We start from the raw sequence: 26716 nt of genomic DNA on the forward strand, positions 1-26716 counted from the left end.
CCCAGTTACATACTATTAGTTGCTAGTTTTTGTTTAAAACACTCCACATGGTTTTCTTGTTTTCTTCTGGTTGTTCAAACTAGACATTTATATAAACCCCTGAATAATACCTGCAGTTTTATTGATGAAATACTGTAGTCTAAATTCTATCAGCTGTCCTAATGAGGTATTGTTGTCTAAACATAAAAAATATAAAATAAAAACTGAAATTATCAGAAAAGCTATTAAGACTTTCCTTGATGAATGCGCAGTCTTCCAGGAATGCTGTTTGTATGTTTCTTCCTGATGTCTGTATTTTGCTTCTTTTTGGATATGAGTAAGTTAAAGAGGCTAAGATACTGAATATTAACTAAAATTCTGTTACATCTACTCAGGAGTTTGTACATTAGGTATTCAGTCCATTCCTGTGATCTGGGTTTTGCAGAAATTTATCGCTCACAACTTTCAGCACCTCCCATATTACCAGTGTCATGTAATGCTCTCTTCAGTTTTTCCTTCTGCAAGCAAGCTGTGCAGAGGTGTTTCTGATCTGTTCTGCTTAGTTTTTCTTGTTTTGGTATTTTCTGAGGCTCTGGTGCCCTGAAACCCCATATTTGGGGATTCTTTGCCTAGGAAAGGACACAGGTTACGTGGACCTGAATTACAGCTAATAGGGCAAACCTTTGGGTGGACTTCTGAAGCCAGCCTGTGTATGCCACTTCAGGGCTCAGGGTCCATTCCCCTGTGAGCCAGCTCACCTTCCAAATTTTTCAAAGGCTGGAGCACAGTTTGCGGATACCCTGAGTAAGAACTCTCGAGTATCAGGGAGTCAGCTGTATATTTGCTTTGAGATTCTGTGGGAGTGGAGATCTTGGATGGGGTCGGTCCGACTGGCAGCCTGAAGATTTTCTGGTTTGGAGTAATTTATTTGAAGTTTCTGAAGCAGAAAATCCTTTCCATCCCCTCTAGCTGCAAGGAAAGCTGATAGGCAAGCATAGCTCCATTATTTCCTATGGGAAAATCGGGGGGGGGGGGGGGGGGGGGAGAGGGGTCCAAATACTTCATTTTTGAGGGTTTCTGTGGTCAGAGTTCAGGCCCCCCCTCCAAAACCCCTATTTCAGCCTTCCCCCCCAAATAAAAACCCCAAAAGTCCCCACGGGCCTTTTTTGGCATGATATTTCTGGCATTAGCCATCTTGGATTTTAAACAATCTTTTTTTCTTAAGCCTCTATCTACCTCAGAATCCCTTGATTTTTTTAAAAAATGACTGGGATGGACTCCTCAGGGTGTTTTGACACAATTTCATGTAATTTATGCCAAAAGGCCAGTAGAGCAGTGTCCATGTACTGCATGCCACAACATGCACAAGGGAGGGGCAGGAGCCTTGAGCTTAGCCCAAGTCTCAAGTCTCAAAATTATGCGCAAAATTGATGAGATGTAAATGCACTCTTGATCCTTTTCCCTCTTATCTTTTTGCTAATATTCCACCTCAAGCAATCAATTGGATAACTACATTACTAAATTATGCTTTAGAAACAGGGTATTTTGCACGTCATTGGTATAATTAGCCTTATCTCCTCTCTTGAAAAAAAGAGACCTTGACCCAACTGTCACTTCCCACTATAAGCCGATTGCAAATGTATCTCTTCTAACTAACTTATGGAATCAATTATTGCCAGCCAACTCTCAAGTTATCTGGAGAAGTTTTCCATCTTTTTTTCCTTTCCAGCATGGATTCCGCCTGAATTTCAGCACAGAAACCCTTTTGGTCTCTCTCCTTTCTAAGATCCAGTAGTTACAATCTTGTAAGAAACATGTTATCTTACTTCAGTTCGATCTGTCTACAGCTTTCGACGTAGTCAATCATAATATTCTGCATTACCTGCTCTCAGACATTGGCCTTGATCAGACTGTCTTGGACTGGTTCAATAAATTTTTATCTTTTTGGGAGAGCCTTTTGTGGTGTTTTTTGGGGCCATTTTGAACTTTGAAAATGAGTGCCATAGCGAAGAGGAAAGGTAAACGGTGGCTAAGCCCCCTTTAGGACATTTTGGGCAGATAGATTTTTTTTTTTGGCCATTTTGATCTTTGAAAATGAGCACCATAGTGAAGAGGAAAGGTAAACGGTGGCTAAGCTTCTTGCTATATTAGTGTCTCAAAAGCTCTTTGTGAGACCCTTTCTGTTTTGAGCTGGAAAGAGTACAAGGTTCAGACTTTAGAAGCAGGATCTCAGCAAGATTTGAAAGTCTCATTAAGTCCTGAGAAGTGCATCTAGTATCCGCTCCAGTGCAATGATAGCTTTCCATTGCTTGCAGAGGTTTTGGCAAAGCCAGGAGACAGCAGGAACAAGCAATTTAATATAATGCAGAAATTTATATTCCACATAGCCATAAAAAAACTTCAACACAGATATCAAGTCTGAACATTTCCAAGCATAACATATTAAAATATTAAACTTTAAAGTAATTTGTTGTTAAAGGGCTGGCTATCAGCTCTTTGGGACTGCAACAGTGTGCAGAGACTCCAGTGAACAAAGAGAGAGAGAGATTTCTTTGAGCTGTGATGAGACATGTACAAATATAATAGTGCTAGTGCTTGCTGTGTTTAAAAACAGGAATCCCTATTGGTGAGATCTATGGTCCCTATTGGTCAGATCTAAGTTGCTGATAGGTGGACTTTAATGAGATGATCTTCTAGCCCAGTGTTCTTCAACCTTTTTACACCTATGGACCGGCGGAAATAAAATAATTATTTTGTGGACCGGCAAACTAATAAGACTGAAATTTTTTAAAACCCCATTGCCGCCCCATCCCCGCCAGCTCAGTCCCATTAACCATCTGATCCCATCTGCACAAGCCTCAAATAGTTATGATTTTATATTGAACATATTTTATTAAAGTATAAAAAGAAACAATATTCTGTACAATTGTCATTTTATAAATATAAATAATACAGGGCAAGGATCAACAAAACCCCCGTCTCCCCTCCCCTTCACATATATCCCTTCTACTATCAAGAAAACTGAATAAGCCAAATTATTACAGAATGCTACACAAATATCATGCTAACAGAATACCACAGTCACACATGGCAGGAATGGTGTTAGGGGAGTGGAACTAGGGCAAATGCCTCCTGGTCAGAGAGAGCCCTAAGCCAGCTGGAAGCTAAAGACGCACTGCCTGGGCTTTGCACTCCCTAGTTATGTCTAACATCAGCTCTAGCAGGATACATATTTTAAATCTGATATATTCTAATCACAAGATAGAAATAAAATTATTTTTTTCTACCTTTTGTCGTCTCTGGTTTCTGCTTTCATCTTCTTTTCACTCTCTTCCATCCAGCGTCTGCCCTCTGTCTCTTCAATCCAGCATCTGCCTCTTCCATCCACTGTCTGCCCTCTACCCCTACCCCTTCCATATGGTATCTGCGTTCTTTCTATGCCCCTCTCTCCTACACCAGATCTAGCATCTTTGTCCCTCTTTCCTTATTTTTCATCTGATCCCCCTTCCCAGCATCGATCTCTTTCTACTTTGTCATTCCTCTGTCTAACCCCTTTCCCTCATCTGATCTCTCCATTCCATCCTGACTCCTTCCCCTCCTCTAATCTCCCTGCCAGCTGTTTCCTTCCAATGTTCCTCCTCCCCTGTCCAGCAGTACCTTCTCCCTTTCTTCCTCCCCTTATACAACAGTAATTCTCATCCCTTCCCCTTCTCCCCTGTCAGCAGTAGCCCCTTCCCCTCCCTTGTCCAGGAGTACCCCTTCTCCCTTTCCTCCTCCTCTTATCCAACAGTAATTCTCATCCCTTCCCCTTCTCCCCTGTCAGCAGTAGCCCCTTCCCCTCCCTTGTCCAGGAGAACCCCTTCTCCCTTTCCTCCTCCTCTTATCCAACAGTAACTCTCGTCCCTTCCCTTTCCCTTCTCCCCTGTCAGCAGTAACCCTTTCCCCTCCCTTGTCTAAGAGCACCTCTACTCCCTTCCCTCCTTCCCTCTCCAGCAAATGTTTCCTCTATGTAGGCTAGCGGCAGCTCTGTGTGCTTTTAACTTCGGCACACAGCTGCCCCTAAGCAGTATTTTAGCCGCGGTTTCATGAGGCAGCCTCGGGGCCTTTGGTAGGCCGGCCCGCTTTGATGATGCGATGTGGGCCGGCCTATCAAAGGCCCCGAGGCTGCCTCATGAAACCGCGGCTAAAATACTGCTTAGGGGCAGCTGTGTGCTGAAGTTAAAAGCACACAGAGCTGCCCCTGCTTGTCTGGGTGTGTGGAGACATACAACATTTTTTTTGCGGACCAACACCGGTCTGTGGACCGGCGGTTGAAGAACTGTGTTCTAGCCTATAAGCAATTTGGATGGCAATGAATTCACTTGAAAGGTCTGTCACTAGCATCATTAATGAAATTACTTTTTTTCTTTGATTTACAGCTTCAGGGTATATGCTTAATGGAAGTAACGGTAATGAAACATATTAAAGCTATTCAGGCTGGACATGTGGCCCTTGAGAGTAATATTAACATTCATTATAGGCTTGAGAAATTTGAGAACTACTAGTGTCAGGTCAACCTGAGTTTTCTAAATTTCCCTGAACCTGGCTGCATTGCATCAAAGGAAATGTAGAGAAGATATTGCTAAGATGCTGAACAATGCCTATTCTTCTTGTTAGAGCTTTTTATATAACAGGCAAGAAAAGTAAGGAGCAGGAAGCCACAGTGGGACCTAGCAGTTTAGAACTACATAGTCTCAATTTAACACAGTATCCAAAACAATCAAATAGTGTATAGCACTCTTGGTCTCAAATGAGTTGGATACTTATTGAGAATGGGCTTTGAAGGTTCTTTTTTTTAGACATAAACTTGATTTGTTTTGGGGTAAGTATATCTGGATTTTCTCAGATGTTTGAGATTTATCGGACAACTATTTTTTTCTTCATTTTCTATGTAAGTGCTTAGTAAATTTTGGTGTAGAGAGATTTACTTTTATTGTACCTAAACAATTGCAAAGTTGTCTTAATGCTAAGACTTTACTGGTCTGCTGATGATCAATATCCAAGATTAAGGATGAACTAAAAATAGAAAATATTGGTTTCTGCATTTAATTTCCTGTTTGCTGTTAGTTTTGGTTTTTTTAGGTTGTCATTTACCTTTTGCCTCTCCGCCTCCCTCTTGTGAGCTAAATGGTACATGCTATGCTTTGATTTTTATTTTATTTTGCTTTGCTTGTTCTTTAACAGATGTTTTCTCTAAAAGCACTTAATTTCTTATCAAGTTCTACTTGATCACTTATAGGGCTTAATTTGTAGGTTAAAAAAAGGAAGTGTAATGGAAATGGACAAGTGGGCCAGAGGTAGCAGTGACAAGAAAAGAGGGACAGAATTACAAAGAACAGCAATGTTCCCTCTAGGTTGATGATTCCCAAACAGGGTTCCTCAAACTTTCTTCAGGGATTTCTCAAGAAATTAGGTTATAGAATCTGTTTGTTTGTATTTATATACCAGGGGCATCCAACCTTGGCCTTCACCAGGTCAGGTTTTCAGGTTTTCTCACATAACTATGCATGACATCTATTTGCATACAATGGAAATAGTGTACGCAAATAGATCTCATGCAAATTCATTGGGGAAATCCGATTGGATTGCATCTCTCGAGGACCGACGTGGACAAAGCACAATTACATACCTGTAACAGGTGTTATCCAAGGACAGCAAGCAGATATTCTCATATTTGGGTAACGTCATCTATGGAACTTGGCACTGACTGTCCAAAGTGAACTAGTGATAGGTTCTCTGAAAGTACAGGTAGCAAGTCTTTCCTATTTCAAGCTTGAGGGAATGAGGCTCCTTGGCCTCTTACCCAGATGTCACCGGGTTCATTAAATGGGCTCTGCAGCTGTGCCCTCTGGTATGCTCCCCTTTTCCTTCCTGGATCCTTAACATCATGTTGCAAGGTCTCAGTACTGCTCCATATAAACCCTTACAGGAGGCTTCCCTCTTGGGTCTTACAGTAAGACAGTGCTTCTAGTGGCGATTATATTGGTGAGGCAGGTTTCTGAGTTACAACTTCTTTCCTGTAGTGAGCCATTCCTTAGGTTCACGGAAATAGGGCTTTCCTAACGCATAGGCTCATCTTTCAAACTGAAGGTAGTTTCGGCCTTTCACGTCAATCAGGAAGTTTGTTTGTCTGCTTTTTACCCTACAGGGTCTAAGAAAAAGGATAAAGTATTGCATTTGCTGGATGTCAAGCCAGTGCTTCTTTGGTACATCAACGTTTCCAATGAGTTTTGCCTTTTGGATCACCTTCTTGTTCTCACAAGTCATACCAAGAAAGGGAGGCCAGCGTCTAAAGTCTCAATTTCCAGGTGGATTAAAATGGTCATGTCCTCTGCATAAGTGGGCTGTGGTAAATAACCACTGATCAAATTGAAAGCATACTCCACTAGAGGAGTTGCTGCTTTGTGGGCAGAGACTAGGGCTGTCTGACATGAGGAGATGTGTAGAGCATCTACATGGTCTACCCTTCATATCTTCACCAGGTTCTATAGAGTGAACGTAGCAGCTGGGAAGGATGTTGCTTTCAGGGCCTCATTCTTAAAGGCAGACGCAGTGGGACCCACCCTAGACTCTGGGGACTGCTTTGATATGTTCCTAGTGTTCAGGACCACTAGACACATTGCACTAGAAAGAAAGATTAGGTTCTTACCTCAGCAATTTTCTTCATTGTAGATGTGTCTAGAGGTCCTGAAGCCCCTCCCTGTGTATGGGCTTTGCCTGCCTTCTGCCCTAGGATCAATCTGAATTTGAAGAATTTCTGTCCCTTAGAGGATCTGAGAAAAAAAATAATGTATTTCCTCATGACCATACACTCTGGTTTAAGGCTCTGTTTGTCAGCAGGTCATGCGAGTAGCTACAAAATCTATACAAATTAGTTGGTGCTAGTTATACAAGATGGGATGTTATAATATTTTTTTCTTATGATTGTTATAGAGCATAACAAAATTGTGGTGTTGGGGATCTTTCCCCATATTCCTCCTTCCTGTTATGTCTTTTATTACAGTTATGCTTGATTGCTTTTTTACAAATTGAGGGGGCAGGAACAGCTCTCTGGGAAGAAGGAGGGGTTGGATAACATGATTGACAGTATTCTGCAAGCAACGTGCTGGTTGGGATACAAGACCCCAGTGTTTAGGATCACTAGACACATTTACAAGAAAGAAGATTATCGAGGTAAGAACCTAATACTTTACTGCCAAGGAACAAAAATCGTATTACATTGTGATTTTTTTTTCTTTGGGTTTTGTCCATCAAAATAAATTCTGATATATTTACTCTGGAAAGTGGTCAGAAAAATAAACCACCACCTACTGTATATGAAATGATAAAATGAAAATAAATTATTTGGCTCTGACCCTTTTGGGGATCTCAAAAGCATTCCTGCATGGATTCTTCCATTGTCCTAAAATAACAGCTGCTTTTGTGATGGCAAAACATGAAGCATATCCGTATCAACCCACGCATTCTGTGTCTGCTTTAGATATTGCAACAGCTGTAACCTTTGTATATTCCATATGCATGAAAAATAGGCAGCTGAAATTAGACAGCCATTTTTGCTATCCAGTTTTTTTTAAACCAAAATTAAACAAAGGTTTTTTGTCTGAAATCTGTGAATGCTGTATTTTTAAACTAATGAAACCTTATAGAAAGTTGTTAGAATTAATGGATTTTGTTTTTGTTCCTTATCTTACTTTGCTAAAAAATGTTACTTCTTATTATCCCAGGACAAGCAGCATATTCTCACGTATGGGTGACATCATCCACGGAGCCCCGATTGGACAGCTGCACGAGCAATCTTGCTTGAAGAACTTTAGAAACTTTGCAACTGCCATACCATGCATGCACAAGTGCCTTCCCACCTGACGCAGGGCGCGCGTCTCCTCAGTTCTCATTTTTCCGTGGAGCTGAGAAGTCCCTACTTCAACGTTCGCGGTGTAACTTCAAGTGCTTTTCAGTCGCGGGTTCTTTGTGACCCTTGATTTACGTATTTTTCTTTTTTGGTTATTTGTTTCTTAAAATAAAATATATACCCTGTATATATATATTTTTCTCTTCTTTTTTTGTTGTTCTTCACGGTGGGGCCTGTTCTGCCGCCCCATCCCTCAGACTTCGATTTAGCTGAGGCAGTTCTTTCCTCCTTATTCCGTCCTATTAGGGGATTTAAGAAGTGTAGTCAGTGTCAGTGCACCATTTCCATCACAGACCCACACAAGTGGTGTATTCAGGGCCCTGACCACTATGTGGAATCCTGTGTGCATTGCGCCACTTTACAGAAAAGGTCTATAAAAAAATGAAAAATCCAACAAAGTAAAATATTTGGAGCTAGGGATTCAGTTCCGGTTAAGTCATCGACATTGACTTCGTCTTCTACATCGACAAAGCCTGCATCGTTGATGAAGCCATCATCTTCGGCCAAGGCATCAACATTGTGGACGTTGACATCGTCCGATATTGCAAGGTCCGCATTGCTATCACCTACTCTGTCAGGTAAGCTAGCCAAGAAGCCTCCAGCTTTCCAGGCAGAATCTCATACCATTCAGGCATCTAGCCAATTCGTGCCGGTCACTCAGAGACCTTTAATGCAGCTTGCCCCTAAGTCTCAAGGGACATCATCATCGATGGTCTCCTCCCTGGGGTGCACCGCAGCACCAGTGATATTGCCACCTACACCATCAGTATCGGTTCATGACGTTAAGGAGATGCTCGATGCTGTCTTTCATCGGGAGTTTGGAAACATGTTCGCTAAATTTCAGCCCATGTCGACTCCTCCACATTTAGTCCAGTCTGAGCATCACTCGGAACCAATGACAGAGATGACTCATTCAACCTTGACGTCGGTCTTCATCCTCGAGATCATTGAGGCATCGATCCACTACACCGAGGCAGCCAGTGTCGAGACACTTCTCATTAAAGCATTGGTCTTCACTGGTTTCGGAGAAACATTGATCGACATCGAGGCAGAGATCATCTTCTCCTCGCCATCGTTCTTCGAGGCTCAGATCCTCTTTTCTCTTAAGTGCTCATTAAGATATGAGTCTCCTTCATCGAAACATCAGTCCTCGGAGCAGAGACTTCAGACTTTGAGACATGGGTCCAGCCTCTCGAAGCACTCGTCTCCATCTTCCTCAGGGAAACAGATGTCAAAATCCAAACATCTTTCTCATGCACGTCCTGTCAAAATAAAACATTCTGCATCACCCACTCCTTCCACTTCACAACGTTCAAGGGGGCATTATTCTTCTTGATCCATGCTTGAAGATTCAGATATTCATTTTCAATATGCTCCCAAGGCCTCACTTTCTTATTCAATGGCAGAAGGTTCTCCAGTAGGGGGTTCACCTCGTTCCACATCTCCATCGTCTGAACCACTCTCTTTTACCCGGTTCCTGCATCAAATGAGTAATGTCAAATGTCCTGGAATCAAATGTCCTGGAATCCGATTCCAAGTATCCTAAGCAGTATCTGGAGAAGTTAAAACTTACACATCTTCCTAAGGAGTCACTTAAACTGCCCATGAATGGCATTCTTAAGCATACTTTTAGAAAAAATCTGAATATTCCATATTCAGTTCCAGCAGTTCCTGGTAAAATGGAGTCACGATAGAATGGTTCACTGTAAAGGGTTTGAAAAGCCCCAACTCTCTCACCAATCTTTGGTGGTAGAATCTTCTCTTAAGAAGACTAATCCTGCTAAAGTGTACGCTACGGTTCCCCCTGAACATGAAGGAAAAACCATGGACAAATTGGCGCAGATTACAGTGGTACCTTGGATTACGAGCATAATCCGTTCCAGGAGCATGCTCGTAATCCAAAATGCTCGTTTATCAAAGCGAGTTTCCCCATAGGAAATAATGGAAACTCGCTTTGATATGTTGCCACCCTCCACCCTCCCCCCCCCCCGAGGCCAGCAGTGCTGCTCCCTCCCCACGAAAACCGGCATTTCTCCCCCCGAAGGCCCCCCCCGTGAACCTGCACCCTCCCCCCCGCGATTCGGCCCCCCCTGCCGCCATCGGGCCCCCCCCCCCCGCCGCGACCTGAGATCCCCCAACCCACCCGAACCCTCTTCTTACTTTAGTGTAGCCTCCGCACCAGCACCAGCATGTCCTGTGTGTTGGTGCCGGTGCCCGAAGATCTGCCTCCTGTGCTGGGCCTTGAGCATGTGCGCATGCTCAAGGCCTGAACTCTCAGACCTTGAGCATGCGCACATGCTCAAGGCCCAGCACAGGAGGCAGATCTTCGGGCACCGGCACCAACGCACAAGACATGCTGGTGCCGGCCGGTGCGGAGGCTACACTAAAGTAAAAAGAGGGTTCGGGTGGGTTGTGGGACCTCAGGTCGTGGTGGGGGGGTGCCCGATGGCGGCGGCGGGGGTGCCGGATCACGGGGGGGGAGGGTGCCGGTTCGCGGGAGGGCATGACAATAAAGCCAACGGCACAGTGCGCAGCGGCTGCTAAGAGAGCGAATAGAATGCTAGGTATAATCAAGAAGGGTATTACAACCAGGACGAAAGAAGTCATCCTGCCGTTGTATCGGGCGATGGTGCGTCCGCATCTGGAGTTCTGCGTCCAATATTGGTCGCCGTACCTTAAGAAGGACATGGCGTTACTCGAGAGAGTTCAGCGGAGAGCGACACGTCTGATTAAAGGGATGGAAAACCTTTCATACGCTGAGAGATTGGAGAAACTGGGTCTCTTTTCTCTGGAGAAGAGGAGACAGAGGGGATATGATAGAGATTTACAAGATCATCAAGGGTATAGAGAGAGTAGAGAGGGACAGATTCTTCAAACTTTCAAATAATAAAAGAACAAGACGGCATTCAGAAAAATTGAAAGGGGACAGATTCAAAACGAATGCTAGGAAGTTCTTCTTTACTCAACGTGTGTTGGACACCTGGAATGCGCTTCCAGAGGATTGTAATAGGGCAGAGTACGGTACCGGGGTTTAAGAAAGGAATGGACAATTTCCTGCTGAAAAAGGGGATAGAAGGGTATAGATAGAGGATTACTATACAGGTCCTGGACCTGTTGGGCCGCCGCGTGAGCGGGCTGCTGGGCACGATGGAACCCAGGTCTGACTCAGCGGAGGCATTGCTTATGTTCTTATGTTATGTTCTTATGTTCTTAATCGCAAATCGAAGCGCGCTCGGTTTCCGAGGCGCCGATTTTGCGAATGTTTTGCTCGTCTTGCAAAACACTCGCAAACCGGTGCACTCGTAAACCGAGGTACCATTGTATATCAAAATTCTATGATAACAACTTGAATTTTGAATTACAACTTTGTTTTCACTTCGTATTTGAAATACAGTGGTTCCTTGAATTACGAGCATAATATGTTCCAGGAGCATGCTCGTAATCCAAAATGCTCGTTTATCAAAGCCAGTTCCCCATAGGAAATAATGGAAACTCGCTTTGATACGTTCCCCCCCCACGAGAACCGGCATTGCTCCCCCCCGAAAGCCACCCTTGCGATTCGGCACCCTCCCCACAGCGATCCGGCACCCTCCCCCCCCACGAAAAGGCACCCCCCCCGCGATTTGGCACCCCCCCGCCGCTAATGGGCACCCCCACTGCTTCTTACCGTTATCTGGGCCTGGGCCTGGGCACCGGCACCGGCATGTCCTGTGCGTTGGTGCCGATGCCTGAAGATCTGCCTCCTCTTCTTGCTGGGCCTTGAGCATCTGCGCATGCTCAAGGCCTGCGAGTTCATGTCGAAGAGAATGTGAACTCGCAGGCCTTGAGCATATTCGAAGACATTTCTTTTTGGCAAATATCTATAATAATAAAATGCTAAGTGCGCATGCGCACTCCTACCTGCGTGATCCATGATCCGTAGGTCCGTGGCTGGCAGGAGTGCGCATGTGCGCTTACAACGCGCCCACACGGCCCCTAGGTAATGTGCGGTCTGGCCGGCTTCCTTATACTCCACGCCTGAAGTTTATTTTTAAGTTCAAAGCCACCGAGGTGGCTCCTCTCACGTCCGCACCTGCATCGGAGAAGGCTTCTGATGCAGGTGGGGATCGTGAGAGGAGCCGCGGCGGCACCTTTAAACTTAAAAATAACTCAGGCAAGGGACTAAGGGAGCCGGCAAGACCGCGGGAAGGGAAGGGAAGGGGGGAGGGGAGGGGCAAATGCTGCTGCTGCTACTGCACAGAGAAGTGGAGGGGGAGGGAAATACAGCTGCTGCTGCACAGAGAAGAGGAGGGGGAGGGAATGCTGCTGCTGCTTCTGCACAGGGAAGTGGGGGGGAGGGAAATGCTGTTGCTGCACAAGGAAGTGGGGTGGGGGAAGGGAAATGCTTCTGCACAGGGAAATGGAGGGGGAGGGAATGTTGCTGCTTTGGCTGCTGCACAGGGAAGTGGGGTGGGGGAGGGAAATTCTGCTGCACAGGGAAATTGAAGGGGGAGGGAATGCTACTGCACAGGGAAGTGAGGTGGGGGGAAATGATGCTGCACAGGGAAATGGAGGGAGAGGGAATGCTGCTGCGGCTGCTGCACAGAGAAGTGGGGGGGGTAGGGAAATGCTGCTGCATAGGGGGCAGGGAGAGAGACAGATAGGAAGAAAGACAGACAGCGGGAGGGAGGGAGAAAGAAAGGAAAAAAGACACAGCTAAGGGAGAGAGACAGAGAGACAGACAGAAAGAAAGACAGCGGGAGGGAGAGAGACAGAAAGAAAGACAGACATATATTCTAGCACCCGTTAGTCTAACGGGCTTAAAGACTAATGATGAATAATTGAATATGATACACTGTGTATGTTCAATATTTTTATCTTTTGTTAACTGCTCTGAACCGAGAAGTAGCAGCAATATACAAGTTTTATGTTATGTTTATACGAGTGTTAGATGTATGATTGTTGAGCAACTAAATAAAAATGCTCAGTGTTCTTGTAACCGAGTCTGGAATGTTTTTAAAAGCTAGACCAAGTTAGTAATAGAGAAAATAGATGTGGAATGCAAGGTTTCCAGTAGTGCTGCCTGATTCATGATCGGAATCAATTCACCAATTCAGTTTGGCTGAATCGATTTGTTTTGGGGAAAAATCAAACTCACCAATTCAGGCCTGCTTCCCTCTGCCACTGTTCTTCCTTTTGATGAAACTTCTGAGCAGAGACCTTCTATTGTATGTTAAATGTACAGCACTGTGTACGCCCCTCAGCGCTATAGAGATAGTAGTAGTTGGACAGGAGACAATGTCTTGTGGTGGATTGGGAACTGGTTAAAAGAATGAAAACAGTAAAGTTAAATGGCTAGTTCTCTCAATGCAAGAAGTGGAATAGTGTAATGCTGCAAGGATCTGTACTGGGACTAGTGCTTGTTAACATATTTATAACCAATCTGGACATGGTGATATTTAATGTGGACAAGTACAAAGTTATTCTTCCTTGTGTATATCACTCACTTCCTTGTGTATATCACACCTAGCAGAAGCCACCACTCAGGAAAATTGATCTAGGTGTCATTGTGGACAGTGAGTTGAAATCTGCTGTCTGGTGTGTGGTAGTAGCCTAAAAAGCAAGTAGTAGTTAAGTAAGGAACAGAGAACAAAAGAAAAAAATATTTATAATGTCTCTATATAGTTGCATGGTGTGGCTGCACTTTGAGTATTGTGAAGCAGCTGGGACTTGATATATCGCTTTTTCTGTGTGGTTTATCCCAGTGTTTCTCAACTTCTTCAAGCCAAGTAGTACCTAACAAATATCAACCGAGTACCCCTGTCCAATGACCACTCAAGCTCCGCCCCAGATCCCACCCCCAGTACTAATTGTAATGCAATTTCTTCTATTCATTTTTCATATACACACAATATATTCAGCAGATATAAATTCTCAAAACTGGCACATTTCAATCACTATATGGAAAATAAAATCATTTTCCCTACCTTTGTTGTCTGGTGATTTTATTTTTCTAATCATTTTTTCCCAGTCTCTGGTTGCACTTCCTTCTGTATGTGCTCTTAATTGTGTTTCCAAGACCACCTTATCCATTGACTGTTATTCTCTCCTCCTTCGTTTTCTGCCCTGCATCCATCTTTGGCATTAACTTTTAACGTTCAACTTTTTTCCATTTTTCTGCTTTCTTCTCAAAATCTACTTCTCCATTTCTTACCTTCCCTTCCTATCTCTCTCCTCTCCCGTGTTCTGGCATCTCTCTCTCCTTCTCTCCCCATTTCCATGGTCCAACATCTGTCTCCTTCCTTCCCTCCTCTCCTCCCCCACCCAGTGGTCCAAAATTCTCTCTTCTTCTTCACAGTGGTCTGACATCTCTCCTTTCACCTCTTCCCACAGTCTGGCATCTCTCCTTCCCACAGTCTGGCATTTCTCTCTCCCTTCCTTCCCTTCCATTTCCTGGTCTGGCATCTCTCTTTCCTTCCCTCCCCCTTCTAGTAGTCTGACATCTCTCTCTTCCTCCATCCTTCACCCCTCTCCAGATCTGAATCTCTCCCTTCCTTGAGTCATCTGTCCCCTAGTGTAACATTTCTACCTCCTTTCCTTCCTGCCCCCCAGTCCCAACTAACTTGCTCTCTCCCCATGCACCATTTCTACCTTCCCTACACCCCATGCACATTTCTCCCTCTCTCACACTCTCGTACTTCCTGCAACAATTTTCCTTCCTTCCCTTCTCCCCAACCCCACTCACAATTAACATGCTCTCTCCCAATGAATAATTTCTCCTTCCACTCTACCCCATGTCCATTTCTCCCTCTCATCACTCTCACTCCTCCTGCAAAAATTTTCCTTCCTTCCTTCCTTCCCTCCCCCAACCCTACTCACAACTAGTATGCTCTCTCCTCATGCACTATCACCCTCCCCTCCAGCAAGCAGCATCTCTCCCTTCCCTCCTTCTCCTTCAAGTCCAACAGCACCTTTCCTTTCCCTTCTGCCAAGTCCAGCAGTACTTCTTCTCCCTTGTCCAGCAGCACCTTTCCCTCTCCCTTCCCCATGTCCAGCAGTATCTCTTCCTTCCATTTTCCTCCTCCCTGTCCAGCAGCACCTCGCCTTCTCCTTTCACCATGTCCTGCAATACCTCGCCTCCACCTAGCAGCAGCTCATTATGTGCTTTAACTTCCCCACACAGCTGCCTATCTTCGTTGAGAAACACTGTGATAGAGGGCTACAAAATCCTTACTGTAATGGGAAATGCAGATAGATTTCTCTTAAGTACAAAGACCTAAAGGACATGCTGTCAAGTTACATAGCAATACATTTAGAACAGGAAAAAAATATTTTTCTTTCATCTCTAAACTCTGGAACTTGTTGCTGGAGGATTTGGTTAAAGCAGTTAATGTAGATGTTTAAATAGTATGGACAAATTCTAGGAGGTGACGTCCTTAAACCATTATTACAGTAGACTTGGAGAAAACCTGTTTATCTATGGGGGTAATAGCATGGAACCTTGCTATTTTTTGGGATTCTGGCAGGAATTTATGATCTCCATTGACCACTTATAAGAGTGGCTTTTGGTCTGACCCAGAATGTCAGTTCTTATGTTCTTGTCTAAAATACCACTGGAATCGAGCACATATCAATAAGCATATCAATTTTGATCTTTATGTTCTATATAAAATGAGGCTCATAATCTAGGAAACCAGATGTAAAGAGTTCACACATCTCCTCCTTGATTCCTTTAATTGTCTGATGTACCAACAGTGTGAAGAAAGCTTTAAAAACAACTAAACCTATTGCTGATTCATTACTGGATGTGTAATTTAAATGAAATAACTTATGTGATTTTGTAATACACTTATTTCTTTTTTTTCCATAACAGAACTTTCTGAAATTGAACCCAATATTTTCCTGCGTCCCTTCTTGGAGGTTATTCGTTCTGAAGACACTACAGGTCCCATCACTGGGCTGGCACTGACATCTGTGAATAAGTTCCTCTCCTATGCAATGATAGGTATGGCCACTTACTGGGGTTTGGATTTTCCTTAATAGTTTAGTGTTAGGTGCCTAGTTGAAGCACACTGATCACAAACTCTATAACTGCTTCTAGTTACCCAGATTCCATTATAGAATACTAGTGTAAATCGTCATCTACGCACCTACTTTTATACATACCACTTGCGCTGTATCAGTGGTGGGCATAGATGTGTGTGCCTAAATACTCACTTTAGTATGGAACTTACAATACTCTGTAAGTTACTCATGTAAGTGGGATCCTCACCTATGCACAGCTTATGCTTTGCCCACGTGTACGCCTCTTACATTTGTGCACTAAGCTAGGGGGAAAATGCTTGAGTACCATGTAAACTGTTCTGAACTCACCTGGGAAAATGGTATAGAAAATCAAATAAATAAATAAGTTGCACACATCAAATATAAAATGGCACTTAAGGCCCAACCAGCATTTATATATCTCAGTGTGCAATTAATGAATGCAAATGCTAGTGTTTATGATTCTAGCCTTCAAATGATGCTTTCATTTAGGCGCTAAAATTGTAGAATATTGGAGGAAGTGGCTAATGATAAATAGATCCTTTACTAAGTAAACATGCCAGCTTTTAAAAATGTATTTGAACATTCTTATAATAGACACTTGGCTTTAACTCATACCTTTTCAATTGTTGTTCAAAGCAAATTACATTCAGGTACAATAAGTATTTCCTTGTTCCCGGAAGGCTTACAATCTAAGTTTGTATCTGAGGTAGTGGAGGGTTAAGTGATTTGCACCATGCAAGGTAATAAGGAGGATTGGTATAATTTGAACCCTGGCTTTGCAAGTTCTCAACGAGCTGTCTAACCATTACTTTTACTCTGCCACACATTTTGTCTAATCTGAAAACAAAGTTAGGAAGGCTTTAAAAAAATATGCAGCACTTAGAAAATTTATGGCCTCTTTTACAAGCCGCGCTAGCGGCTGCGCTGAGCTAACAGCCTCGAAGCCCATAGAGATTTAAAGGACTTCGGGGCGGCAGCTGCTAACACGGCTTTGTAAAAGAGGCCGTTAGTATAAGTTTTAAAGTTGTCAGTAAAGTCAGAGTCTTCAACTTCTCTAGTAAGAGGTAGGTATGTTTTGTTAATTTCTGTCTCACAAATGGTTTGAATCACTATGAAATGAAACTGAACTCTTATTTCCCTGGAGACAAGCAGGGGTGATGCAGGCATACTTGACTGATCCTGTGTGCTGGTGCTCTCCCATAGCTACTGTAAACTTTTGGCTTACTGGGCATGTGCAGGGACTTCCGCCTTCTTGACAGTTTTTTTCTTAGCTGTTCCTGACAAGTTGCAGCTTCTCTCACTCTCTAACAAAAAAGAATGAGGAAAAAATATATATGCACAGTATATTATTCCAAAGGCAATTTTAGTGCAGTGTGTCTAGCAGTCCTGAATGCTAGGGTTATGCATCTGAACCCACAAGTTGCTTGCAGAATATCACTCATCTTTCAACTCCGCCTGAGTTTTTCTTCTGCAAGTTGCTCAGATGTGTTTCTGATCTGCTCTGTAGTTTTATTATTTTCCTTTTTATATAAAAAAAAAAAGTTTGATGCTTGGTGTCCAGGGGTTTTCTCTTGTTAGGATCTCTGCCTGGGAAAAGATGCAGACCCATGTGGTGGAAGTCTGCTATTAGCAAGTTCAGCCCTCAGGGACACCTGTCTAGCCAGCCTGCTGTAATATTTTGGGAGCTCGGGGGCCATCCCCTGAGTAGCTGCTCACATCCCTGATCTATCAGGAGCTTAAGCACATGCTGCTTGGCTCCTTCTCAACTTGGCCAGGATTAATAGCTGGCCAGTTGCGTGGTCCTCACTCCGTTGCAGCGAGAGAGTTTCCGAGGGGTTGAGGCTCAGACCGACATCAGTCTGACAGGCAGCCCGAAGACCAAGTTATAGAGCAAAGTTGTGAGGCAGAGTTTTTCTCCACTTGTTCCAGCTGCACCGCTGAGCTGAGGCAGTCAGGCATCACATGACACAGTGAGTAAGACCATTATAGCATATGGGGAAAATTGGGGGGTGGGGACGGGATGGGAGGTGGGTTTGGAAAAATCAAATTTGAGGGTTTCTGGAGCCACAGTAAGGATCCTTCTCCTCCAAAACCCCGTTTCCTATAGGTTTTGAACTTCAAGGGAGCCCCCTAGGCCAATTTTGGACTCTTATCTTTTTTTTTCTAAAGCCTTACATCTGCCTCAGAACCCCTTAATTTTGCTTACAATTGATAGGGATGGACCCCTCATGTCTTTCTATCCCTGTATCATGCGAGGTTTGTGCTGAATGATCAACTGAGGAGCATCCGTATGCTGCAGGGAAGGGACGGGAGCCTTGTGCTCAGCCTTCTCTGTGTCCTCCAGAGCTGGAGATCTTTAGGAAGCTCGATTCCAGGGGATGAGGCCCTTTCCAGATTCCTCCAAAGGAGATTTGGCAAAGCGCAGGGAGTCCCTGCTGGGGTCATCAAGACCTCCTGTGCAAAACATTATCCCGGATTTTGTGAGCCTGATGTGGAATTCTTATTTAAACTGCTGGGGTCCTCTCGTGTTTGCTGGAGGCATGACAGTGGTGGCAACACTGGGAATTAGTCCTCAGCCTGAACCATATACAGATGAGGACCCAGAGCTGGACCAAAATATCCAGTCTGACACTGACTGGGAGAATGGAAGGTCCGATTCCATGCCCTTATTTGCAGTTTCCCTGGCAGAGTATGTTGTTTGATTTTTTTTTTAAAGAAACCAGCGGATAAGAATCAGTGGTGGCCCTGGACGAGGAGGAAGATCCATGGTGCGACAGCTGTTCAAGGCATCAGCGCTCCCGGACATAATAGCTAATTGGCTGTGTGAATTACAACTGGAATTTCCTCCAGCCTCCATGTCACAGTGCTTAAGTATGAGCAGCTCAGTGACTACAACCACATTCTTTCCCTTGTATCCTGACATAACGAAGCTAGTCACTGACCACTGGCAGTCTCCAGAGGGGTCCCTGTGAGTGGCTAACACTAAGGTCAAGCTTTACCCCATGGTTCTGGATTTTTAATGGCTATTTGTTCAGCCGAAGGTGGAGTCGCTGGTAGCACACACCACCAAGTATAATTCTTTGCCCAGTGAAGCAGGTGTGATGTTGAAGAATACTCAGGATTGCAGGTAGACATGGTTCTCAAGAGGCAATTGAAACTTTAGCCTTAGGAATTAAAGCGGCAGCTGCATTTTCCTTTTTGGCAAGTGCTTGCCATACTTGGCTATCTCGGGCCCTGGCCTCAGAGGAAGACGAGGACTCTCAGATGATCCTTTCTGGGGTGAATTACGTAGCAGATGCTCTCTATGACATAAGAGTCATGAACAAGGTGTCAACCTATGCTATCTCTGTCTAACAGATGCTCTGGATCAGTCAATGGGCAGGAGACTTGGCTTCTACGGCCACCCTCAGCAGTCTGCTTGTCAAAGGGCAGATGCTATTTGGAAAGGGTCTGGATGACCTGATTGGCTAGTATTATGGACCATCGCCCTAAGTTCAGGGCATGGACATTTTTGAGGCTCTCAAAGATTCCATTATTACGCAAGAGGCCAAATGACGCAGAGGTCCTTTCAGGGGTCGCCACAGAGGTTCAGTGGGGGCAGAAGGCAGCAAGCCTCTGGTTCTCATCCCTCTCTAGCCTCTAAGAAAATGCAGTAGGTTCAGCGGCTGCACCCCTTCCCCCCCCCTCCAAGATAGGAGGCAGGCTCTCTGCTTACTGAACAGTCTGGGCATAGATAGGTGTAGATTGCTGGGTTCTGGAGGTTATTCAAGAAGGTTACAAGATCATATTTTGTGCCCTCCTTACGAACCTCTTTGTAGATTTCCTGGCTAGAGAGAGTCCTCAGTCCAGGCAACGGTGCAAAGGCTCCTGGATCTTCACGCCATAGAGCCAGTTCTGGACAAAGACCCATATACTTCATAGTGCCAAAGAAAGGCTCAAATGACTGGAGGCCAATTCTGGTCCTGAAGTCAGTCAGTGCTATGCTGAAAGTACCGCGCTTTCACTTGGAGACCATTTATTCAGTCATTGGTGGTGGTGGTGCCTGGGGAATTTCTTGCCTCCCTCAATTTGATAGAGGTCTATTTCCACATTCCTTCTTACAGGAGGTACTTGTTCCATGTACTGGAGCAGCATTTCCAGTTCTCTACTTTCCCCTTTGGCCTTGCCATGGTGCCTCACATCTTTACCAAGGTGATGGTGGTGGTAGCAGCACACATGCGCAAGGCAGGGATCAAGTGCACCCATATTTGGACGATTGTCTAATCAGGGCCCCCTCCAAGATAGAGGGCAAACTGGCAGTCTCGAGAGTAGTACAAATCCTGTAGGACTTGGAATAGATTGTCAACTTCAAGAAGAGTCACTTAGAGCTGACCCAGCTCTTGGAGTACCTGGGAGTTCTTTTTGACATGGCTGTAGGCCAGGTTTTTCTTCCAGAGCCACAAAGTCAGAGGATGCAGAAGCAGATATCAGACCTGCAACTGAGTCTGACTCTGATGGTATGACAGCATCTTGTGACAAACCCATTACCAGCTCATGATTTGTCCCAAAGAAAAGTCAGGATTTGCACTAGTGCATGTTTGGGTGCCTATCCCTTTAAGGCAGAGAGCTGATAGAAGCAGGAGAATGAAGCTGGCTCAGCAGTATGATGAGTCCTATACTTTTTCCCATCCTGGATTAGGGGGCGTGGCTTAGAGTTCCTTAAAGGCAGGTTCAGGTTTCATGATCAGGGGAGCTGGAGAGGGAACACCAGCAGAGCACTAGAGAGGAACTGGGGAATGCAGAGACTGGAAAGCAGCTGGAGCTTGCCTCTAATGCTGACAACTCAGACTGGGTAATGCAGGAGGTGGACACCTGGAATGCTCTCCCAGAGGAGGTTATTGCGGAATCCACCGTTCTAGGATTTAAAAGCAAACTAGATGCACATCTCCTTACGAGAGGCATAGAGGGATATGGGTGACTAAAATTACGCCAGGTGTACATCTGGCTGGGCCTCCGCGTGTGCGGATCGCCAGACTTGATGGACCGAAGGTCTGATCCAGAGATGGCAATTCTTATGTTCTTATGGATGAAGCTTCACCTGACCCAGCTGCAGGTTTGCCTTCACTTCCAGAGGCCATGGAAATTTCAGAATGTATGCCTGAAATTTGTGAATACCCTGAGGCTATGCAGATCAACTGAACCAGTGTGAGTTTGTGTATTACTCTGTCTTATGGTGCTGCATAAAGAATTGTGTCCATTTTCTCTGGAATAACTAAATGCTCTCTTGCTTACCTGAATGCTGAAAAGTTATATTTTTCCATGAACTCTGAAACTAAAATGTTTTGGGAAAGGCTTATTTTGAAAGGAATGAGTTTGAACCAGTTTTGGTTTGAAGCAGTTTTTCCTTTTGCTGTAATCAGTGTGCTCTGTCCAGATGAGGCAGCTCTAGGAGGTTGCCACAGAGACATTTACTCCGAGCAATGAATTAAGTACAGTAAAGGGCAAACCCAAGAGAACTTAGCTGCAATAATTGCAAAATTTTGCAATAACTGCAAAATTGCAGGTTCAGATGCATAACCACATTTAGGACTAGTAGACATCTACAAGAAAGATGATATTTGAGGTAAGAACCTAATGTTTATTTCTATTAGCTTCTGTAAAATAAAGGAGGAAAGAAGATCCACCTCCTATCTCAAAAGCACCTGGGACCTTTAAAAAAAAAAAAAAGAAAGAAAGAAAAGAAGAGAAGGAAAAGAGCAGAAACAATACATAAAGTTCTCAGGCAACCATGAAATGACAGATAGGCATTAAGATCCTGTGGGAGTCCAATCCGCTAAAAAAAACAAGAAAATAGCTCCGGTTTTATTGTGGTTTATTCTTATCAACAGCATGATCATGCCAAGTTTGATAGCCATGTCAATGGCTCGCATCCCCAGAGCCTGGTTTTTGCAATGTTGTGGGGGGAGGGGTAATTTACCACCCCCCAACATGCTCAGACAGGGGAAAATCAGTAGAGCAAGGCCATCCCTGCTCCTCCTGGCACTAAAGCTTCCTCTCAGCCCCAGGCTAAGTGTCTGGCATTGGAGGGGCCTCTCTCCACATGCCCTTCCCCCTGCGCCATATAAGCAACCTTTTCCACATGTACCTATGCTTCTACTCACCCAGCAGTCTCCTCATCAGCAGACTACTTGTCAGATGCAATCCTCAGCATTTTTCGGTTTCATGCAAGAGAGCGCTGCTCTTCTCCAAGAACTACCAATACCTACCTAGCTCCCTCTCACAGATCCTCCCAGTACCTTTTTGGGCTGAGGACTCATCCCAACCTTCTCCATCAGGTTCCCAACCTCTCTTGCCTATGGACCCTCTTCCAGAACCAGAATGGGGTCCCTCTCTCTGTCTGTTCCTTTCCGCCCATGCTTCAGTTAAACAAGACCCATGGTCTGAAGCTGACAATGATGTCATACCAGAACAAGATCTAACAGAGCCTGCTCAACCATCCACACAGAGGGTTACTCATACCCCAAGTTTTTTCATAAAGTCTCTACTTTCCTCAGTCTTAAACAAGCTTCTCCACCAGCAAACACACAGGACATCCAAACTATCCTTCAGTTTTGTCAAGCACCTGCACAGCATATCATTGCACTACCGTGCATCAGATCCTTCAAGACCTTCACCTATCAAATTGGCAGAAACCTCAATCAATTTCCACCACTTCTAAACATCTGGACCTCAAATACAAGGTTCAGAAGGCAACTGGTCACGATTTGCAACAGCTCCTCATCACTCAATGGTCTCAGAGTCAGCTATAAAAAGACAAAAGTCAACTAAGACTCAGTTTAATGTGCTGCCGGGTAAGGACTGCTGCCTTTTAGATTCTGTAGGCTGCAAAGTATACCAAGGGGCCATGCTCTCATCCAGAATCATAGCCCATCAACTTCAGATCCACTAGACGCTGCATCTCCATAGGCAATGACAAATCTTCAGCTTGCTCTTCAAGAATCTACAAATCACCCTATTAAGACTAACTACGATGCCTTTGATATCATTTCCTATACAGCAGTAGTTACCATCACAACTTGTCGCACAGCATGGCTTAAGTTCTCTGATCTCAGAGATGACCTTCATGACCGACTGGCAGACACTCCCTGCTGAAGAGATAGCCTATTTGGAAAAAAGGTTAGATACAGTTTCCCAAATTAAGGAAGATTCCATGGCTGTGTGTAAACTCTTAGCTCACCATGCTGATCAAAACCCATAATATCACAGATCTACCTCTAATAATTTTCTCAAATTCTTTCATCAGCAGTTTTTTCAACAGTATTATCCTAAATGATGTTTTATTCTTTACGCTAGACACAATCTTCAACAAGCGCAACAATCATCCTACTCTCAGAAGCAGTGCCCCAGGGATAGGAAACAGCCCTCCAATAATCGGCTCCAATAAGCTTCCATTGGAATGGTTAGGGGCTGGCTAAGTCATTTATTTCTAGCATGGCAGACTATTGCAACGGAGAAATGGGTCCTGTACATCATATTTCATGATTGTCACCTCAGTTTTAATTTCAAGAAGCCAGATATTCCACATGCCTCAACCATCATACACTCCTTATCATCATGTACTGCTTCTAGCAGCAGAACTAACCCTCCTGCTTCAGAACAATGCTGTGGAAAAGATAGCAACACACCAGGAGAATGCAGGCTTCTACTTGAATTTTTTTCTAATCCTCCAAGAAGACTCAGGGCCTAGGCCATATTCTAGATCTGTGTTTACTCAATGCCAACCTAAAGAAGGAAAAATTAAAAATGATCTCACTTTCTACTATTCTCCCCCTTCTGTGACCAAATGACTTGCTGACTGCTCTAGATCTCAAGGATGCCTATACCCACATCCTCATCCATTCTGCCTACTGGAAATACCTTTGTTTCAAATTCCTCAACCACTATTTTCAGTAAAGGTACTACCCTTTAGCCTTGCTTCAGCACCATGAGTCTTCACAGAGAGCTTAGCAGTGGTAGCAGCGCACCTGTGCAAGAAACACCACTTTGTGTTTCCCTACCTAGATAACTGCATTTTGGTGGCACACTAAGAGAACGCTTACTTCTCAATATTGAGGACACCCTGAACACCCTTCAGTCTCTGTGGTTTTATCATCAGCTATGAAAAGTAATTTCTAGCTCACTCTTTCACATTCATAGGAGCAAACATAGACACCATCATAGCTCAGGCCTGCCTTTCCAAGGTGAGATATTGCACTGTCAAAGCTCTGCATCCAACTAAAAAAATTCACTCACCTACCACATCTTCTGCCTATTAGGACACATGGCAGTGTCTGCCTCTCTTGTACCACATGCAAGACTTCATATGAGGCCTTTACAATGGCACTTCAAATTACACAGGAATCAGCAGACCTAATCACGTGCAAGTCAGGTTCCACTACTGAACTCATTCAAACAGTTTCTTCAATAGTGGATCCACTCTACTTCTCTAAAAGAGGGTTGGCTGTTCCAACCTCCTCTGCCTCAACTCGCCATCATGACAGACGCCTCCAACACAGGCTGGGGATCACATTTTGTTCCCCTCCAAACCCAAGGTCATTGGAGCCCAGCAGAACTACATCTACACATCAGTCACCTAGAGCTATGAGCAGTCTTCTATTCCTTGCAAGCCTTCCATCTATAGCTATGTTGCAAATGAATCCTCATACAAACAGACAACCAACTAGCAATGTTCTATTCTACTTAAACAAGCAGAGAGGTTCAGGGTCCCTACTTCTCTGTAGAGAGACATACTGCCTCTAGTACTTTGCTTTGTCCCTCCACATGGACCTCCAGGCAGTTTACATTCCAGGACAAGCAATTGTATTAGCAAATTCACTCAGTTTCAAACACAAACCTCACACATGGTCACTAGGCAATATAGTTCTCCAAAGACACTTCCAACGATGGAGAACCCGAGTCATAGACTTCTTTGTCTCACAAGAAAGCGCAAAATGCCCACAATTTTGTTGCTTCCGACCAGCATAACAAGCCATCACATGAGATGCATTCACCATCCCTTGGACGGGGAATCTACTATATGCTTTTCTGCCATTCCACTCTTTTCCAGGATCCTTCAGAAGGTTACCAAGGACTGCCCCTCTCATCCTGATTGCTCCTCGATGGCCCAGAAAATATGTATGACTCCCTCTTCTTCTGGACCTTCTTGAAGCTCCACCAATTCCTCTCAAAGCCCATCCCTGCCTCTTTACGCAGTGGAACAGTCAAATACTTCAACCAAACCTAGTAAGCCTCAACCTAATGATGTGGAAATTGAAAGGAGAATCCTGGCTACAGTCCCAGCCTCCCAATCAATAAAAGATGTACTCCTGGAAGCCAGATGACCCTCCATGAAAATCATACCAATCTAAGAAGACACGTTTTTCTCAGTGGGCCTCTTCCCGACACTAAGACCCCTTCACATGTCTGATTGTGCACATACTGACTTACCTCCTCCACTTATCGGATTAGGGTCTCAAGACAAATTCAGTGTGGATTCAGTTATCCTCTATCTCCACCTATCATATTCCAGTAGATGGGGAAACCAGTCTCTCAGAACCTCTAGTCCTGCACTTTCACATAGATCTTACCAAACTCTGTCCTCCGCTTCATGATCCTCCTCCACAATGCTGTTTTGGACCAACTAATGAACAAAATAGTCTAGGAAATGTCTCTCTTACATTCCTCTCATGGAAAACAGCATTTCTCACAGCCACCAAGTCTGCACGCTGAGTCAGTGAATTCCAAGCACTAGTATTTTATTACCCATACTAGTGTTTAAGCCCGTTACATTAAAGGGTGCTAGTAAACCCTCCTTCCCTCACATGTCCCCTATTTTCAGCCCCAGCTCCAAACCCATTTTTAACCTCCCCAGCCCCCTCTACCATCTTTTCCTTTTCAGCCCCAGCCCCCTTTTCTCACCAGCAGCATTTCCCTCCCCACTCCACTTCCATGTGCAGTAGCAGCAGAAGCATATCCTCCCCCTCCATTTTCCTGTGCAGCAGTAGCAGCATTTCTCTCCCCCAACCCACTTCTCTGTGCAGTAGGAGTGTGTGGCGCAGTGGTTGGATCTACAGCCTCAGTACCCTGGGGTTGTGGGTTCAAACCCCGCGCTGCTCCTTGTGACCCTGGGCAAGTCACTTAATCCTCCATAGCCCCAGGTACGTTAGATAGATTGTGAGCCCACCGGGACAGAGAGGGAAAATGCTTGAGTACCTGATTGTAAAAACCGCTTAGATAACCTTGATAGGCGGTATATAAAATCCAATTTTTTTTTTTTTTTTTTTTTTTTCCATGCTCCCCCTGTCCCTCTTCCGTGCTCCCACGGTCTAGCAGCACCTCTTCCCTGGTCCCTCTTCCCTGCTCCCCCTGACCAGCAGCACCTCTTCCGTATTCCCCCTGCCCCTCTTCCCTGCTCCCCTGTCCCTCTTCCTTGCTCCCCCAGTCCAGAAGCTCCTCTTCCCTGCTCCCCCGGTCCAGCAACACCTCTTCCCTGCTCCCCCTCACTGCCTTCCATACTTTGTCCGTTCCGCACCCTCCGAAGCTAACCTGCCTGCCAGCCATCCCCTGTGCATTAGAACCCTCTCTCCCCCCCGCCACTATTGCCACCATGCAGCCGACCCCACTGATCCTCGCACTGCGAGACGACCGTCAAACCTCCCGGCTCCAGCAGTGGCCGCATCACACTAAAGACGCTGCTTCGCAGCCTTCCCATGCTATGATTTTTTTCTGCTGCATCTCTGATGACAT

The 26716-nt window shown here is 44.7% G+C and overlaps 1 protein-coding gene across 6 annotated transcripts in view; it reads left to right on the forward strand.

The window, feature by feature from the left end:
• Positions 1-26716, forward strand: part of GBF1 (golgi brefeldin A resistant guanine nucleotide exchange factor 1) — a 516681-nt gene that overhangs the window by 152360 nt on the left and 337605 nt on the right. For all 6 annotated transcript variants that reach the window (XM_033940425.1, XM_033940426.1, XM_033940429.1 and 3 more), the window contains one exon: positions 15780-15911. In XM_033940425.1, coding sequence (XP_033796316.1) covers positions 15780-15911 — 132 coding nt within the window. The remainder of the gene's footprint in view (positions 1-15779; positions 15912-26716) is intronic.

This window comes from Geotrypetes seraphini, chromosome 4, assembly GCF_902459505.1.
Source record: "Geotrypetes seraphini chromosome 4, aGeoSer1.1, whole genome shotgun sequence".
Lineage (NCBI taxonomy): Eukaryota > Metazoa > Chordata > Amphibia > Gymnophiona > Dermophiidae > Geotrypetes > Geotrypetes seraphini.